The sequence below is a fragment of the Mustelus asterias genome, chromosome 15, assembly GCF_964213995.1.
Source record: "Mustelus asterias chromosome 15, sMusAst1.hap1.1, whole genome shotgun sequence".
Lineage (NCBI taxonomy): Eukaryota > Metazoa > Chordata > Chondrichthyes > Carcharhiniformes > Triakidae > Mustelus > Mustelus asterias.
Genome location: NC_135815.1, coordinates 17836964 through 17854972, shown reverse-complemented (window position 1 = coordinate 17854972; position 18009 = coordinate 17836964). Strand labels below are relative to the sequence as shown.

Below are 18009 nucleotides of genomic sequence, written 5' to 3'. Positions count from 1 at the left end.
GATCTGGAACTGTTCATCTCAACAGGGGCTGCAAACTGCGATCCAACCAAGAAGTGATGAAGTTCGTTTAATTAAGGTAAATGTGTGGAATGACTGAAACCCTCGAAATGTATTTTCTGTTGGAGTCAAATGTTCAGTTTGAAGGTAGGAGACTTATTTGTTTCTCCTTATGGTCCTTGTGTTCTTCGCTTAAGAAATAAATTCATATTCACTCTCCTAGTTATATTTATTATAACTTGCCTATTGCTCTCTACTCCAAACACACAAATGTTTGCAAGGCATCCTAGTGTACAAACTATCTGAAATTTTGGGAGGAAATATTTTAGTGGAAGCGTTAGTGCATCACATGGAAGCAGTGCTGTTGTCTGAGCGAAAGCATGTCGCTCAGAATTGCACATTATCAGGAATGGGAAATTTGAGTCGAATTGTGGATCTTTGAAACCTACATATAGCCATTTTGTGCATGTTCAAAAATGACCAGCAGGAAAAGACCAGCAGATGTATCGAACCTGTTCCGTGCTCATGATGGCGAGAGTATCGCGAGTAGGCATTTTCTCACTCTTCACCACATCCCGCACCCCGCCCATTCCTCGATTATGGTTATGTGATCTCCCAAAAGAGAGAACCAAAAAATGGAGAAAAGCCCAAGATAAAAAGTGAAGTACTCAGGAAAATTCTTGTCTAACATCCTTAGCTGATCAAAACCAGTCCAGACGATTACAATGACCATGTATTATCTATAAAGCTGCTGAGCTCATTTATGATGTGCATTCTGCCTCATTCAAGAGTCAGTCCAACTTGCTCTTAAAGGTATACAGAGAATCAGCGCCCACCACCAATATATTCCAGAGATGTACTACTTTCTGCCAGAAATACTGCTTAATGACCATTCTATTCCTATCATAAGTATTTTAAGTCCTCTCCCCAGTTAGTAGATGGTGGGTGAATCCAAAACTAGGCGTCATAATTTGAGAATAAGGGGTAAATCTTTTAGGACTGAGATGAGGAGAAATTTCTTCACCCAATGAATGGTGAATCTGTGGAATTCACTACCACAGAAAGTAGTTTGAGGCCAAAATATTGTGTGATTTCAAGAAGGAATTAGATATAGCTCTTGGGGCTCAGGAGATCAAGGGATATGGGGAGAAGCCATAATAATGAATGATGGAGCAGGCTCGAAGGACCGAATGGCCTACTTCTGCTTCAATTTTCTATGTAGTTGGTTAAACTGGAAAAAAAATCAATAAATAAGCACGGTATCCAGCTCTTTAATTTTAGAACCTTCTTATCAGGTCACCTCTAAGTCCACACTAAGATAAATAAATCAAGCTCTTTGGTTCCATTTTGACGTTTTTTTAAGCTAGGAATCATTTCCCGCTGTGAAAAACATGCTGCGGAGAAGCTAGAGAATCCACCCCCTAATGTTTTCTCACCTGCTATTCTCTTGGACTCCCCAATGCCATTTGTAGTTCAGAGAATAGGTCTAAAGTTTAAAGTTTATTTATTAATATCACAAGTAGTTGCTGGGCTTACCTACTCAGTGCTCAAAATCACAATAGTCACCTTTCATACAAGTGTAAGTGCTTTAGTGTGTTCTGATTAATTTATTTAGCTTTTAGTGTTTAAAATGTAGTTTGTGTTAAGAAAACAGTTTCACTTTAATATCATAGACTTAAGTCATTTAGTCATTTCATGTTATTGGCTTTACAGCGTTGCCACCAGGAAACCAGCAAAAGAATCCCCTCATGGAGTGGACGTCCAATCTGGATGGAGAAAATGGTGTTGGGGAGGGTCAAAGTACCACATACCTTTGTCATACACTCCTATACACGACCCACCATCTGTCAATATTGCAAGCGATTATTAAAAGGATTGTTTCGGCAAGGAATGCAATGTAGAGGTAAAAGTTGTACATGTAATATTGTCAGTGGCTGAAGCAACGTATTGCCATTTTTGGGTCATAACTGCTGAAGAATTACTAAGAGTGTTTTATTACTGGCTCACAAATTATACTGTCCAATATTAGCATGTGAATTCCGAACTTGTGTGAAATAACAGGTGAAGTAACTTCATATGAAAGCATTAAGTATGTGTATGCTAATACGACAGTCTAATATCTGGATATTTATAGCTATTGTTACTTTGAAGTGTATTTATAATTTTCTGTTTATCCAAGTATATAAGCATTCTATATCTCTATTTCTCAATTGATTAACATATCCAATCACATTGTGTCTGCAGCTATGTGTAATATTTGGAAGACTTGACAAAAATGCATTTTAGATTCAACTTATTAAGTCTTTATTAGGCCACATTATTTCACTGCACCCATCTATAACCATGTGTTTTGAATTTAATTTTCTAACTGATCCAAAATATTTTTCATATTTCACTTTTATAATGCATTTGCACGGAATCTAGAAAACTAAAATACCTCAAAATATAATTAATACTTTTTAATTAAATTTATATCCTTTATGAATTAACTCTGATTTTTGCTCTGATTTTTCAGACTGCAAGTTTAATTGCCACAAGCGATGTGCATCCAAGGTGCCCAGGGACTGTCTTGGAGAAGTCGTATTTAATGGAGGTAAGCAAATGCATGCAAACTAGGCTTGAATCATATCATCCTGGTATCCAGTGTAGAAGAAATTGAATTATTTGATTGAACACTAGAGCTTTTTAAAGATTTGTGTTGTGATTTAATGTTATCGTGTGGTCCTAAGTATCTTAAATTTGATTCTTCCAAAAACAAAGCTATTTGTAATCTGGCCCATGTCAGTAAGCTTTGTGCTACAAAATATGGAGGGATTTGGCAGTGCAGGGTCTTAAAGGCAATGGTGAGGCTGCAAGGAAAGCTCATGGAATCCCAGGTTTTAATCACAAGGTATGGGATATAAAAGCCACGAGGTGATCATGAGCCAGTGTAAGGTCTTAATAAAACCTCAGTTAGAGTATTTTGTGTAATATTGTGCTTTGTACTCTGGAAAGGATATTGAGGATTCACCAGAATGCTATCTGGTATAAGAAAATGCAGAGTAAGAGATTGCATTTTTGTTTGGTTAAGATTTCTTTGTGATATGGTTGAAATGGGTGAAACTGAAAGGATGAGACAGATATATTGAAGTAATTCAGGGGCCGAGAATGAAGGATCTATAGAGACATAATTAAACATGATTTACAACAGAGAGCAGGAATAACCTTTTTACAGAGAAGAGTGAGATTGTGGAATTCACCAACGAGGTTAATCATTAGGACAGAATTTTGTGTCAGCATTGAAGATTTGATTGAATAGATGGATGAAGAGTTGGGATAAACAGGGTGCGGGGACAAGATGGGTAAATATGATTGAAACAATTTGTTTACATGAAAAATAAATGCCAACATGGAGTGGTTGGGCTGAATGTTGTTATTTTAATGTGTTACTAACTATCATTCTAATGCAAGAGGCAATACTGGCTCCAGTTACCTGTGATCTAGTGACCAGATTAGTCATTTTTATATAAAATCAATATTGCGATTCAATGTTGCCTTGAGATGCCCTGTACAATTATATTATCAGAGAATTTACTTCACTTTGTAAAGTTCTGCGTTCTGACTCCCTTGTCAATCAAGAATATACCTAACTCTGCCTTAAAAATATTCAATGAACCTGTCTCCTGTGCTCTCTGGGGAAGGGAATTCAACAGACCAGCGACCCTCTGAGAGAACAAAATTCTCCTAATCTCCATCTTAAATTGGAGACCTTTTTTTTTAAACTGTGTTCTCTAGTTTTAAGGGAGGGTTTGTGCTGCAGTGGTAATGTCCATACCTCTGGGCTAGAAGCACTGGCTTCAAGTTCCACTTCAGTACTTGAAGGCCATGGAAGGTGCACTCATAACATGGCCAATATACCTGATGATGGATGGTAAGAGTAGGAGAGTTTTCTAGTCAGCCATACTACAGAAGGCAGCAGTAAACCACTGAAGTACTTTGTTAAGCATAATCATAGACCAGCCCAGTAGAAGGTCCATGATCACCAGTATCCTCTTAGGGCATGTTACCTGAAGAAGGAGCAGGTCTCCAAGTTCTTGTCTCTCCCTCAATTCCCCTCAGGATCTCATTTGTTTCAAGTAGATCACCCCTTGTTCTTTTGAAATCTCATGGATACAGGCCCAATCGGTCCAACCTTTTCTCATAAGAAAAGCCCGTCATCCTAGGAATCAGTCAAATGAACCTTCTCTGAACTGCTTCCAATGCTATATATCATTCTTCAGGTAAGGAGACCAAAACAATATACAGTACTACAGCAAAACTTCTCTGCTTATTATATTCCGTTCTCATCGCAATTCCATTTGCTTGTCTAACCACTTTCTGCACCAGAATACTAACTTTTTGTGATTCATGTACCAGGACACCCAGATTCCCCCCGTACTGCAGAGTTTTGCAATCTTTCTCTATTTAAATAATATACTTTTTTATTTTTCCTGCCAAAGTGGATGAGTTCACATTTTCCTATATTATACGCCATCTGCCAATTTGTAGCCCACATACTTAACTTGGCTAAATCCCTTTGTAGGTTCTTATGTCCTCACAATTTACATGCATTCAGTCCCTTCATCCAAGTCATTAATATAGATTGTAAATAGTTGAGGTCCCAGCAGTGATCCCCATGGCATTCTACTTGCCACATCATGCCAACCTGAACATGTTCCATTTATCCCTACTCTCTAATTCCTGTTAGCCAACCAATCCTCTACCCATGATAATATGTTTCTCCCCATAATGTGAGCTTTTATTTTGTGTAGCAACCTTTGATGTGGCACCTTACCAAATGCCTTTTGGAAATTCAAGCACAGATTCCCTTTTATCCACATTACTTGTTATTTCCTCAAAAATGCTAATAAATTAGTCAAACACAGTTTCCCTTTCACAAAGCATTTTGAATCTACTGGATTGTATTGAGATTTAAGTACCCTGCTGTAACCTCCATAATAATAGATTCCAGCATGTTCCCTTTGACAGATGTTACATTAACTTGGCCTGTAGTTTCCTGCTTTCTGTCTCCCACCTTTCTTGAAAGAGGAGTTACATTTGCTATTTTCCAATCTGATGGGCCCTTCCCAGAGTCAAGACGCCTACTATCTCTACAGCCACCTATTTTTGGCCATAGGATAAAGTCCATCTGGTCCTTGGGACTTGTCAGCCTTTAGTTCTAATAATTTTCTCAGCACCTTTCCCTGATGATTGTAATTGTTTTAAGTTCCTCCCTCCCTTTCACCTCTTGATTTACAAGTAGTTCTGAGTTGTTCTTTGTGTCTTCTACAGTGAAGACAGACACAAAGTATTTGTTCAGTGCTTCCCCCATTTTGTTATTTCCCAGTATTAATTCCCAGATTCGTCTCTCAAGTTACACTTTTCCTTCTTAAATACTTGCAGAAACTTCTACGATCCTTTTTATATTTATGATTCACTTTCTCCCATGTTCTAATTTTTCCCTTCTTATTACATTTTTGTAATTCTTTGCTGGTCTTTAAATTCTGTCCAACCTGACTTACCACCAATCTTGGCAGAATTTTTTGTCTTTTCAATTTGATACTGGGGGCAATTCTCTGGGGCCGCTAGCTGCAGGCGAGATTCCAGATGGCCCGTTGAATTGGGCGTGAGGGCCTAAAGGGATTCTCACTGGGCATCAAATTCGCTGTGAGTCTCCCAGGCCCTTCCACCGGCCTGGATCACATTTTTGCCCAGAGTGGTCACATCAAAATACATGACTCCTGAACACCTCTACAGTTGGGATTGACCTTAGTTAATTTTGTAAGCCCCATGCGCTAACTGACCTCTTTGAAGTGCTCTGAAACGATCTGTCAGTTTCAATAGGGAGATCCCTTTGTTTTCACTCGAAAGCCCCAGCCGCTCTGAAACCCTGAGCTGCAGCTGGGGCCTCTTGGAACTGCTTTGATTGATGCGAGCTGTCAATTTCACTTGCCCTGCTGGGGTTTATTTATATACTCACCTTCTGTTTTATGAGCCTATTTGACTGACAGCCCTAACCGCGTCAAAGAGGGAATTAGCTGTGTTTGTTTACATAAGGAACAGATCGTCCATTTAGCTACTGGAAGCTTTTTGACTGAAGGGCGATCAAAGCCTGCATTGTTGATACAATCATTTCACCCCTCATCAATTCTAAAGTACTTCCTCTTTCCACCCCAGCTGCTGTGCCTGGCCCCATTTTTAACTGCAGTTTTTTTTCAAGTCTTTGAGCCTTCCAAGAAAGTAGAAAGGCTTTCTAATACTGCTTTTTTAAACATTAGCTTTTATATTATGCCTGCAAAGCTTCTCACTGCTTTTTTTCACTTAATGTATTTGTTTTCAATCTGCCAAGCTTCAAGATTGGATAGGCTGGGTTTTTTTATATTTGAGGTAGAGGAGGGTGAGGGAAGATTTAGTTTAAGTGCATAAAATAATGATGGGTCCTTGACAGAATGCATATGGAAGGACCCATTTCAAATAGCAGAGGAGTTACCAGGGGGACATGGATTAAAAGTGATTGGCTGAAAGAATAAAGGGACATTGAGGGGGAAATTATTTTACGTGGAGTGGGAGGGCGCGAGTGTTTAGAGGCAGAAAAGCTTATAAAATGTGCAACGTATACTTGTGTGTTAGAAGTTCCAAGATTTATGAGGCTGCTGCCCTGGGCTGAAAAATGGAATCTCTTTCAGGCAGCAGATATCGGATGGGCTGATTGGACGCCTCCTAGTATTCTGTGTGGGCGGGATTCTCCAATCTTGTCCATACCCACCCCGCTGCCAGTGAGGATGGAGAATTTGGCACTCAGCCATCAGAATAATTTTGCCAGTGACATATAGAATGAGATTGTAGAATCTTGTCCATTTGAACATTGGCTCATTAGGTTATTCATTGGCTCTTAGAAGTTTCACAAGTCTGACTATTGTTGTGGCTACCTTGGATTTAAAATTGACCAGAGATTAATGACAATATCACAACATGCCAGATCCTACATGAGAGAACTGTTAATTAAAGCATCAGACCCATTCTACATGATTTTGCTTTCTCCTGATCAATGTTCGCATCTTTAGGAATTGTTAATAATGTTTTAGTATAATTCATTGGCATTCTGGGACATCATGACGACATGATAAGGTGCTGTGCAAGTATGCAAGTTTTCTTATGATGATTTTCTCACATTTGCAGCATTTATGAGTGAGATGGTGGGCAACTGTTTGCGAGGAGGTATGCATAGGCTGGTATTGGGGTAACCCGCCCACTTTGAATGGGTAGTATTTGCCTTCCAATGATTAAATGGGATTGGGAGTCTCATGAGGCATTATATGTACTAATCTATAATTCTCTGCTTTATTGCCTACAAGCTAAAAACCCTAGTGTCCTGTGCCACCTTGATGCTCCTGCATTAGCTACATTTTCAGAAGTACACATCATTGAGTATGTGTGAAGGATTGAGCCATTGAGATGCAGTTGTTGTGGGGAAACCTAGAGGTTGGATTCAGTTGGATCATATATTTTATATGGACATTGTATTTAATATCTATTCGGTCTTATAATGACATAAATATTTGCAGAGGAATTCAGTTATAGGATTTAATGGATTTTTGGGTTCTGATAAAAGATGTAACATGAAATGCTTCCTACAGTAAATCATTTACATGAATTGAATACCACCTGGGAAGCTCTCCAGCACGAGTGGAATCACTCCAACTTTTCCGTTGGCGGTAGCACTTTTTGTTTTGGAGAATCTCAGCCACTATCTTTAACTTCCTTAGTTAGTCATCTCTTAGAGCCTTTCTTTCTCAATCGAATGTATCTTTGCTACACATTATGAAATATCTCCTAAAACGTTTCCCGAGCTTTTTATTGATCTACCTCTTAACCTATTTTTCTAGTTCACTTTAGCCAGCTTCGTCTTCACACCCTTATAATTCCCCTTACTTAGACCCAGTCTTCTCTTCCTCAAACTGAATGCGAAATTCAATCACACTAAGCTCACTGCTACCTCATTTATACCTTCCTGCTTCACTGCTCACTACCACGTCTAGAATAGCCTGTTCCCTGGTTATCTCTAGAATGTGATACTCTAAGAAATCATCCCCAAAGTACTCCATATGTTCATCTCCCAGGCTACCTTTGCTGATCAGATTTGTCCAATCTACATGCAAATTTAAATGACCCATATAATTGCAGTACCTTTCTTACAAGCCTCACCCTGTCCTACAATGACTTTACTGTTAGGGACTCCTACAATTGACGACTTCCCGATGCTATTTTTTTTTATCTCCACCTAAACTGATTTTGTGTCTTGATCTTCAGAACTAAGGTCATCTCTTGCTGTTGTATGAATGTAATCATTAATTAACAGAACAACCCCACCACCATTTCCTAGCTTCCTGTCCTTTCGAAATGTCAAGAATCCTTGAAAATTCAGGTCCCAGCATTGGTCACTTTGTAACCATATTTCTGTGATGACTGTAGAATCATACGTACTTATTTCTATTTGAACTGCCAATTCATCTGTTTTGTTACAAATGCTGCAGGCAATCAGATACCGAGCCTTTAGTTCTATCTTTTCGCTATTTTTGCAAGCTCTGGCCTTATCTGCTGTCACATTCTTAAGTTTGTACACGCTGTCCCTTCCTGCATAGCCTCGCTGTGTCTCCAAAGTCTTTTGCTCTTTTCCAACCTCGCTGTGTCTACAAAGTCTCACATGCTGTCTCACTCTTTTCAGCCTGGATGAAAGAAGAGAAAGAAAAAGCATAAAGCTCCCAACAGTCATGCTGTACAGCAACATGGAGAATTAAAAGTACACCATGCACCTAATGAAAGGAGCCCTGGAGTGGAGAAAATGTTATTTTCTTTTCATAAATGGAATGCACAAGTGCAGTTGAAAAATGATACGCTCCCATCATTTTCAACAGCTTTGCCCATTAATTCAATAGGCAATGTTAGCCAACTGCTTAGAAACTTTAAATCTACATCTGTGAGTAATTTCAACAAACTTCCGTGCTCACAGAAACAGAAGATTGTTGAATATTGTGTATGCTAGCAAATAAAATGGGTTTAATGCAGGGTGTTCTTTTATACATGAGCATAAAATAACAATGAAAGCTATGCCAGCTAGCAATTATTTTTGTGCTTCTCGTTCAACAGAAAACTCTCTTAAGAGTGCTTTAGAAACTGAGATTTTTCCGTAAAAGGCTTCATCATTATTTGACATGAATAGCTGCAATACAGATGATACTCATGCCTGACTGAATATTTTTCAATTACTATTGACTCATGAAAGCTTTGTGTTGTTATCACACTTCTTTACGTTATATACGCGAGATAACTCAATCACAGTGTTACAGAATAAATATGTTGTATAAAATACTTCTCATACTATGGGCAACAATATGAAAAGTTTTACTATTTTTCATTATTGTGATGCTTGTGTAAAATTGCCTTTAAAAATTATTCTCTGGATTACTGTGTTTTGGAAGATGAAAATCAAAAGCAGGCAAAACTGAAAAATAATATTAATAGAAAACCAGGTGCCAGAACAGCATGTTAACAGTATGAGCTTCATAGGCGTGACTACTTTTTGCAACAGCGCACGCTCTTTGCAGAGCAATTGACATTACATACAAAAGACTTGTAAATAAGAACTGTTTGTATGGTTTGACAGCAAAAAAATATTCTAATTACGATCCCTTTGTTTCTCACCATCGTGTTCGATAGTAATTCAATATTAAAAATCTATGGATTGCACCAAATTGGAGAGTATAGTTAATACTGAGAGAGACTGTGACAAAATACAAGAAGACAAACTTGCTGAAAGGATGTATAAATGACAGATGAATTTCAGTAGGTGTGAGGTAGGAATATAGTCTAACTACTCTTTGGAAATTAATTGTCTGAAATTAAACTAAAGGAATCAATTTACAAATCCTTATAAGTAGCAACAGTGCTCTAAAAAGTGCAGACAAAACACTTTGGGGGCGGTGATCTTACCATCTCAGTAAGATTGCAGGAGAGCCGAGGAATCGGGTTTGCGAGCTTACCGGATCCGGATATCCCGCCTCGATTTCCGGCGTGAGGCTGAATAAGTTATTTAAATGTATGTAAACCCTAATTTAAATGAAATTAGCAAGACCTGGACACAATCGTCTGGGCTCACTTCCTTGTGTGGCCTCGCTGGGGGAGGTTCTCTCTGACAAGGATCACGTATGGTTCCCCATTAATGGGGACCAGATGTGATGGCCTCGCTGGTAGAACTGGAGGCCATTGAGGCCCGCCCAGGAGGTTGGGGCGGGGCAGTGCCCCTTGGGTAGTGCCAGCCTGGCACCCTGGCAGTGCCGGGGGGCAGGACCAGACAGGCACACTGCACAGCGATTGGTGGGGGAGGAGGGGGGACCACTGCGCGCTCTGCACAGTGATCGGTGGGGGAGGAGGGGGGACCGCTGCGCGCTCTGCACAGCAATTGGTGGTGGGGGGGTGACCGCTGTGCGCTCTGCACAGTGATCGGTGGGGGGTGAGTGAGGGTGGTGATCGGTTTGGCGGGGAGGGGTGTGTAAATGGCCGCAGGGTTCGTGGTGGTATGCTGTCCATCATTGAACATTCCTTCTTTCCTTCTTCGACACACTGTTGTTCAGCTGCTTCCACTCAAATTCTCCTTCAGTTCTTAATCCTGCTTTGATTCCAAATTTGAGCTCCCTTTTGTTGTTACAATGATAAAGTAGCTCTGGTAATGTCCTCAGAGAACTTGGCAGATTAGGAGTATAAAACCTTACATTTGTGTAGTTAGGATCATTCAGAAACGTCATTTTATCTCTGTCTCTGATGCACTATCAATTACGACGCGAAGACTTCTGAGAGCGAGGGAAAACTAATAGACTTTTATTCACAGAGAACAGGAGCACACCCTTGTAGCTGACCTGGTCTGGACTGAGGCAAGGAGGAGGGACCATCACCTTTCTACCCCACTCTGGGTGGAAAGGGAGGGGTCTCAGGTGGAAAGGGAGAAGCCTCGGGCCAGGTGCAGCATGGATGTGTCCAGGCACATACATGTAGTAACAGTGGTTCACCACATTCACCCCTCCTTTAAAAAAAAAGAGTCCGGCGGGGTGGGTGGAACCATATGTGCAGGAGTATATATACATAGAAAAGTCACAAGCTGAGGTGAGGCGTCGTCCCTTCACAGGTTCAGCCTGTCGGGCGGCTTGTCTAGTCGTTGTGACCGCCGCAGTACCAGTTGGGGGGTTGCTGCCGGTGGCAGGGTGGAGCCGCTCGAATCCGCCGTCGTCCCTACGTGGTGACTCCGGGGGCTCAGGCGAGCTGCGTACAATAGGCAAAAATGTAAGCGGACCTGGTGCTAGGGGTCTAGGGATGTGGGGTGGGGGGTCATAATTTCCACACCCTGAGCAGAACGCCTCCCTTGCCGGGCAGCGTTGTTGGGGGTGTTTCGCTAGGCCGCAAAAGTAACACTTCGGGGCTGCCGCGGCCGTTGAGTCACTGGTGGGGTGCTGCATGGCATAAGTCGGAGGCCCTCCTAGGTACTGGGATGATAGTGGCCGTGAGGCCCATGATGTCGCGTGATCGGGCGTGTACGCCTCGAGGTTACATGATGCTACTTCGAGGGATTCAGCGAGCGCTACAGTTTTTGGAAGATCTAGCCCACCTTGTTCTAGCAGGCACTGTCGAATGTAGTTGGATGCGATGCCCGTAACGTAGGCATCGCGGATCAAGTCCTCTGTATACTGCGCAGCGGATACGGCCTTGCAGTTACAAGCCCTGCCAAGCGCACGTAGTTCGCGGAGGAACTGTGCATTTGATTCCCCCGGCCGCTGTTTACGGGTAGCTAGCAGATGCCTGGCGTAGACTTCGTTCGTCTGTTGGCTGTATTGGCTCTTTAAGAGTGCTAGCGCATCAGCGTACGTTTCTGCGTCACAGATGGTGGCGAAAACTACGTCGCTTACCCGGGCGTTGAGCACGTGTAGCTTGTCTGCATCGGACCGGACGACCGTGGAGGCTCCGAGGAAGGCTTCGAAGCACTTCAGCCAGTGATTAAAGCTGTTGGCTGCCTCCGGCGCTTGCGGATCCAAATTTAGAGTGTCAGGCTTTAAAAGTTGCTCCATTCCGTATTTTTCTCTGTGAATAAAATTGATGCACTATCAATTATGACGCGAAGACTTCTGAGAGTGAGGGAAAACTAATAGGCTTTTATTCACAGAGAACAGGAGCACACCCTTGCAGCTGACCTTGTCTGGACTGAGGCAAGGAGGAGGGACCCTCACCTTTATACCCCACTCTGGGTGGAAAGGGAGGGGTCTCAGGTGGAAAGGGAGGAGTCTCGGGCCAGGTGCAGCATGGGTGTGTCCAGGCACATACATGTAGTAACAGTGGTTCACCACAGTCTCCTTTCTAGTTAATTGGCCTTAGCTCCTCCATCAGGCAGTCGGCCGCCTTTGTTCGCTCCGAATCTGCGCCATTTTTTACACAGAGGGTGGTGGGGGCCTGGAATGCGCTGCCAAGTAGGGTGGTGGAGGCAGGCACGCTGACATCGTTTAAGACTTACCTGGATAGTCACATGAGCAGCCTGGGAATGGAGGGATACAAACGATTGGTCTAGTTGGACCAAGGAGCGGCACAGGCTTGGAGGGCCGAAGGGCCTGTTTCCTGTGCTGTACTGTTCTTTGTTTTATTACTTTCTGTGCAATCTTTTGCAAAGTTACACAGCAGATCGTCTTTCTAGGTGTCAGAACCCATTACAAGTATGGTTCCAGAGATCACTGTGGCTATTACGTGACTGCGAAAACCACCATAATTTACTTGAACACCAGCTGTGTACAGTACGTTTTCATTGGATGTCCACGTCTGTGCAGACTGCACAGAGTCATTATTCCAGCAGTTCATTTTGAACGATGGTACAGTTTCAGCAAACAGTCTTATTTCACACCATTGTCTTTTGTCTACAGTAGTAACATACTGCTGCTCTTCAGATCACACACGGTTGTTGATTCATCTACATTTTCCTTCACATGAGCTGTTTTTGACAATCTTGCAATTTATGTTCCAGGTAATTTCCATAACTAAGGAACAGGTTCCAAAACAGTCGATTTGTCTTGTACCTGTGTCCACACCTTTGATTTGATTTGATTTATTATTGTCACATGTATTAACATACAGTGAAAAGTGTTGTTTCTTGCGCGGTATACAGATAAAACATACCGTTCATAGAGAAGGAAAGGAGAGAGTGCAGAATGTAGTGTTACAATCATAGCTAGGGTGCAGAGAAAGATCAACATAATGCAAGGTAGGTCCATTCAACAGCCTGACAGCAGGGAAGAAGCTGTTCTTGAGTCGGTTGGTACATGACCTCAGACTTTTGTATCTTTTTCCCGACAGAAGAAGGTGAAAGAGAGAATGTCCGGGGTGCATGGGAGTCCTTAATTATGTTGGCTGCTTTGCCGAGGCAGCGGGAAGTGTAGACAGAGTCAATGGATGGGAGGCTAGTTTGCGTGATGGATTGGGCTACATTCACGACCTTTTGTAGTTCCTTGCAGTCTTGGGCAGAGCAGGAGCCATACCATGCTGCGATACAACAAGAAAGAATGCTTTCTATGGTGCATCTGTAAAAGTTGATGAAAGTCATAGCTGACATGCTAAATTTCCTTAGTCTTCTGAGAAAGTAGAGGCGTTGGTGGGCTTTCTTAACTATAGTGCCGGCAAGGGGGGGACCAGGATAGGTTGTTGGTGATCTGGTCACCTAAAAACCTGCTCAGTTTCTTATTCACATTATTGTCCAGGAACTGGTTCTCCTTCTCCACCTTCACCAGTTCTACATGATTGATCAAGACTTTCAGCTGCTGCATCTAAAAAAAAGTTTATTTATTAGTTACAAGTACGTTTACATTCACACTGCAAGTTACTGTGAAAATCCCCTAGTCACCACACACTCGTGCCTGTTCAGGTACACTGAGGGAGAATTTAGCATGGCCAATGCTCCTAACCAGCACATCTTTGGACTGTGGGAGGAAGCCAGAGCACCCAGAGGAAACTCACGCAGACACGAGTGCAAACTCCACACAGATAGTGATCCAAGCCGGGAATTGAACCCTCAGACTGAGTAAGCATCAGCTTCTTCTGAACCTGTGCAAACTTGAGAAGATTATGTCTGCAGGGATATTGCTCAACTGGAACAACATTTTCTGTGACTACCTCATTTATAACTGTTTTAATACTTCTCAGCTTATTCCCACACATCTCTCTACGTCATTTTAATAACTCTTTTTCAGGTCATTTTGATTTTCCTCTGGAAGGTAACTCAATAATTTATTCCAATTTCTGATAACTTCCTCATTATATCCAATTTAATTTGAGGAATGTCAACTTCAAAATCATGGAATCTACAGTGCAGAAGGAGGCCATTCGGCCCATTGAGCCGCACCGATGACAATCCCACCCAGGTTCTATCCCCGTAACCCATATATTTACCCTCCTAATCCCCCTGACACTAAGGGACAATTTATCATGGCCAATCAACCTAACCCGCACATTTTTGGACTGTGGGACGAAACTGGAACATCCAGAGGAAACCCACGCAGACACAGGGAGAATGTGCAAACTTCACACAATCACCTGAGGCCGGAATTTAACACGGGTCCCTGGCGTTGTGAGGCAGCAGTGCTAACCACTGTGCCAGCATGCCACCCTGGATTTGGTTCTTGACTCTGAGTTGTAAGCACTAACACATCTTTTCACTTTTCTTCCATATCAACAACATCGTTTGCACATATTCACATGACACATTGGGCTTTCCTTCTATCTGGCGTTCTTATCAAATAATTCACTCATTCAATTTCCTTTGTGGCAACTAGGGGATTTTCACAGTAACTTCACTGCAGTGTTAATGTAAGCCCACATGTGACACTAATAAATAAACTTTAAACTTTCGATTTGATAAGGCTAACTAAACCTTGCTTTTAAAGGTTTGCCTACCACCGGTAGTAATACCAAGACTTTATCCCCACTAGCAAAAGCTACGAATTTTTGACTTCTTATCTGCTTCCTGTTTCATCACATGCTGTGAGACTTTTAAATGTCATCTAGCCACCTCACTCTGCTCTACTCAACCTTTCCCTATGATTTGACACACAGTTCAATAATGTAGTCTCAAAATGCTGACTCACCAATTTCTCCTTCGTTTAAGTGGTCCTCTTACCTCATGACCAAAAATCAATTCAAATGGACTGAATTTAGTTGATTCATTCGGTGCATCCCGAATTGCAAAAAGTACAAATAGAATTCTGTTATCCCAATCCTCCAGATAATCTTGACAATAAGCCCTCAACATTGTGTCTAAAGTTTGATGCCATCACTCTAACGCTCCCTGCGATTCTGGATAGTACGCAGTTGATTTAAATTGTTTTACTAAGCTATCCATGATCTCTTTGAATAACTTTGATGTAAAATTGTATCCTTGGTCTGATTGTATTTCTGTGGGTAAACCATATCCAGTAAAAACATTTAAGCAACTCCTCTACAATCCTTTTAGCTGTAATGTTGCCTAATGGAATGGCCTCTGGAAATCTAGTAGACACGTTCATTATGGTCAATAGATTTTAATTCCCACTTTTTGTTTTAGAGAGGGGTCCTACACAATCAATTAAGACCCTTGTAAAAAAATTCCTCAAATGCTGGAATGGGTATCATGGGTGATGTTTTATCACTGCATGAGGTTTCCCCATTACCTGACGTGTGACATGACCGGCAAAATTCAACCACATCTTTATGCAGTCCAGGCCAATAAAAATGTTTCTGTATTTTAGCTCAAGTTTTCCTGACTCCCAAATAACCCCCTACTGGTCCCCCATGTACTACCCACAACACCTCCTTTCTATACCCTACCGATAATACCACTTAATGAACTTCTGCTCATTTTTCATCCACCTGAATAAGTAAAGGTCTCCAATTCCTCGTTAAAACGACACCATTTTTAAAGTATTGACATTCCGGTATACACTCAGATTCTTCTTCTGCGTACACTTTCTGATACGGTTTTATCTCTATATCTTTCTGTCGTAACTGCCAATTTTCCTGAACTAAAAATATCCACTTCATCCTCCACCTCTTTTTGGTCTTTGCTTTTTTTGATCAAAATATCATTTCTGATAATTGAACTTCAACTTTTTTATCTTCATTCTTTGATTTCTCCTCTTGACCTGTGACTTTGTGACCTTGTTACCATACAATCAGGAAAAATCCCAGGATATGCGTCCTTTAACAACTCGGATGTTTTATTTTCCACTGGCTTTTCAATCACAGTTGGCATCACTCCCACTTGTGATCCAGCTATATTGTTACCCATGATAAACTGTATCCCTGGAAAAGATAATTTCTCTATTACTCTTACTACTACTTCACCACTCTTCACTGGACTCTCCAACCTCACCTTGTATAATGGAACACTACTCTTCTCACCCTGAATTCCACATATTGTGGTAAACCACTGTTAAGCTTATTGCCTGTGTGTGTGTGACATGCCTGGGCATGCCCCTGCCGGCCCTGCCTGAGACTCCATCCCCCCCCCCCCCCCCCCGGTCCAGGTATAAAGGTGGCTGCTCCCCACCCCCCTGCCTCAGTCTCTGGACCAGTTCATCAGCATGGGTATGCTCCAAGTCTTTTGCAAATAAAAGCCTATTTATTCTTGCATACAAACTAGTCTTTGCTTGATTGATAGTGCATCAATTTTATTCACAAAAGTTTTGGGATGGAGCAGATACTAAAACCCGATAGATTAAAATTGGATCCTCAAGCCGTAGGAGCCTCTAACAGCTTCGATCACTGGCTGCGATGTTTTGAAACTTTCCTCACCGCCTCCGCCTCCGTCGTCCAGACAGAAACCGACAAGCTACACATGCTCTACGCCCGGGTAAGCGATCAAGTATTCTCGATGATTAGAGACGCCGAAACATACGAGGATGCGATCGAACTTTTAAAAGGCCAGTACAACAAACAGACTAATGTAATCTGCGCCAGACATCTTCTGGCTACTCGCAGACAACAGCCAGGAGAATCGGGTGACCAATTCCTGCGTGCGTTGCGAGCACTTGGCAGGGCCTGCAACTGCAAGGCCGTAACAGCCGCCCAAAACACTGAGGACTTAATCAGAGATGCCTTTGTCACGGGTATCAGGTCAAACTATATCCGACAACGACTGCTGGAACAGGGTGGGCTGGATCTACAAAAGACTGTAGCGCTTGCCGACTCGTTAGAGGTGGCCTTCCGTAATCCCGAGGCCTACATCCCTGACCACAGGGGCGCATCGTGGACGCCACAGTTGCCGCCACCTGTGTACTCGGGAGGGCCGCAGGCCTACGCCACGCCACGTCTCACCAATGACCCGACCGCTGCGGCAGTCTCTGGAGGCCCGAAGTGCTACTTCTGCGGCCTGGGGAAGCATCCCCGACAACGCTGCCCAGCAAAGGATGCGATCTGCTCTGGGTGTGGAAAGAAGGGCCATTACGCGAAGGTATGCAGGGCGAAATCGACCTCCAAGCCCAGTAGCGCCACGGGGGCTGCCATCTTGGGTGCCGGTAGCCACCTGTGAGCCGTGCGGGCCGCCATCTTGGACACCTTCAGCCGTGTATGAGCCGTGCGGGCCGCCATCTTGGACGCCTTCAGCCGCGTGTGAGCCGTGCAGGCCGCCATCTTGTATGCCGTCAGCCGCGTCGCAAAATCCAACGGTGGCTTCGGTTACGCTGGACCAATCCAGGCCTCACCAACTTGCCAGGTACATGATGGACATCGAGGTAAACTGTCGCACTACAAACTGTTTATTTGACTGTGGGAGTACGGAGAGCTTTATTTACCCTAACACAGTGAGTCGCTAGGCCCTTTCAGTACTGCCAGTGAAGCAAACGATCTCCATGGCTTCAAAGTCCCACTCGGTGGATGTCCTCGGGTACTGCATGGCGACCCTGACTGTACGGGGCACAGTGTACAAAAACATCAGAC

General features: G+C 42.7%; 1 protein-coding gene across 2 annotated transcripts in view; it reads left to right on the top strand.

Annotated features, from left to right (window-relative positions):
- The window catches only part of prkd3 (protein kinase D3), a 327516-nt gene that overhangs the window by 217654 nt on the left and 91853 nt on the right, over nucleotides 1–18009 (top strand). For both annotated transcript variants that reach the window (XM_078229586.1, XM_078229587.1), the window contains 3 exons: nucleotides 26–76; nucleotides 1711–1900; nucleotides 2513–2590. In XM_078229586.1, the coding sequence (XP_078085712.1) occupies nucleotides 26–76; nucleotides 1711–1900; nucleotides 2513–2590 (319 nt within the window). The remainder of the gene's footprint in view (nucleotides 1–25; nucleotides 77–1710; nucleotides 1901–2512; nucleotides 2591–18009) is intronic.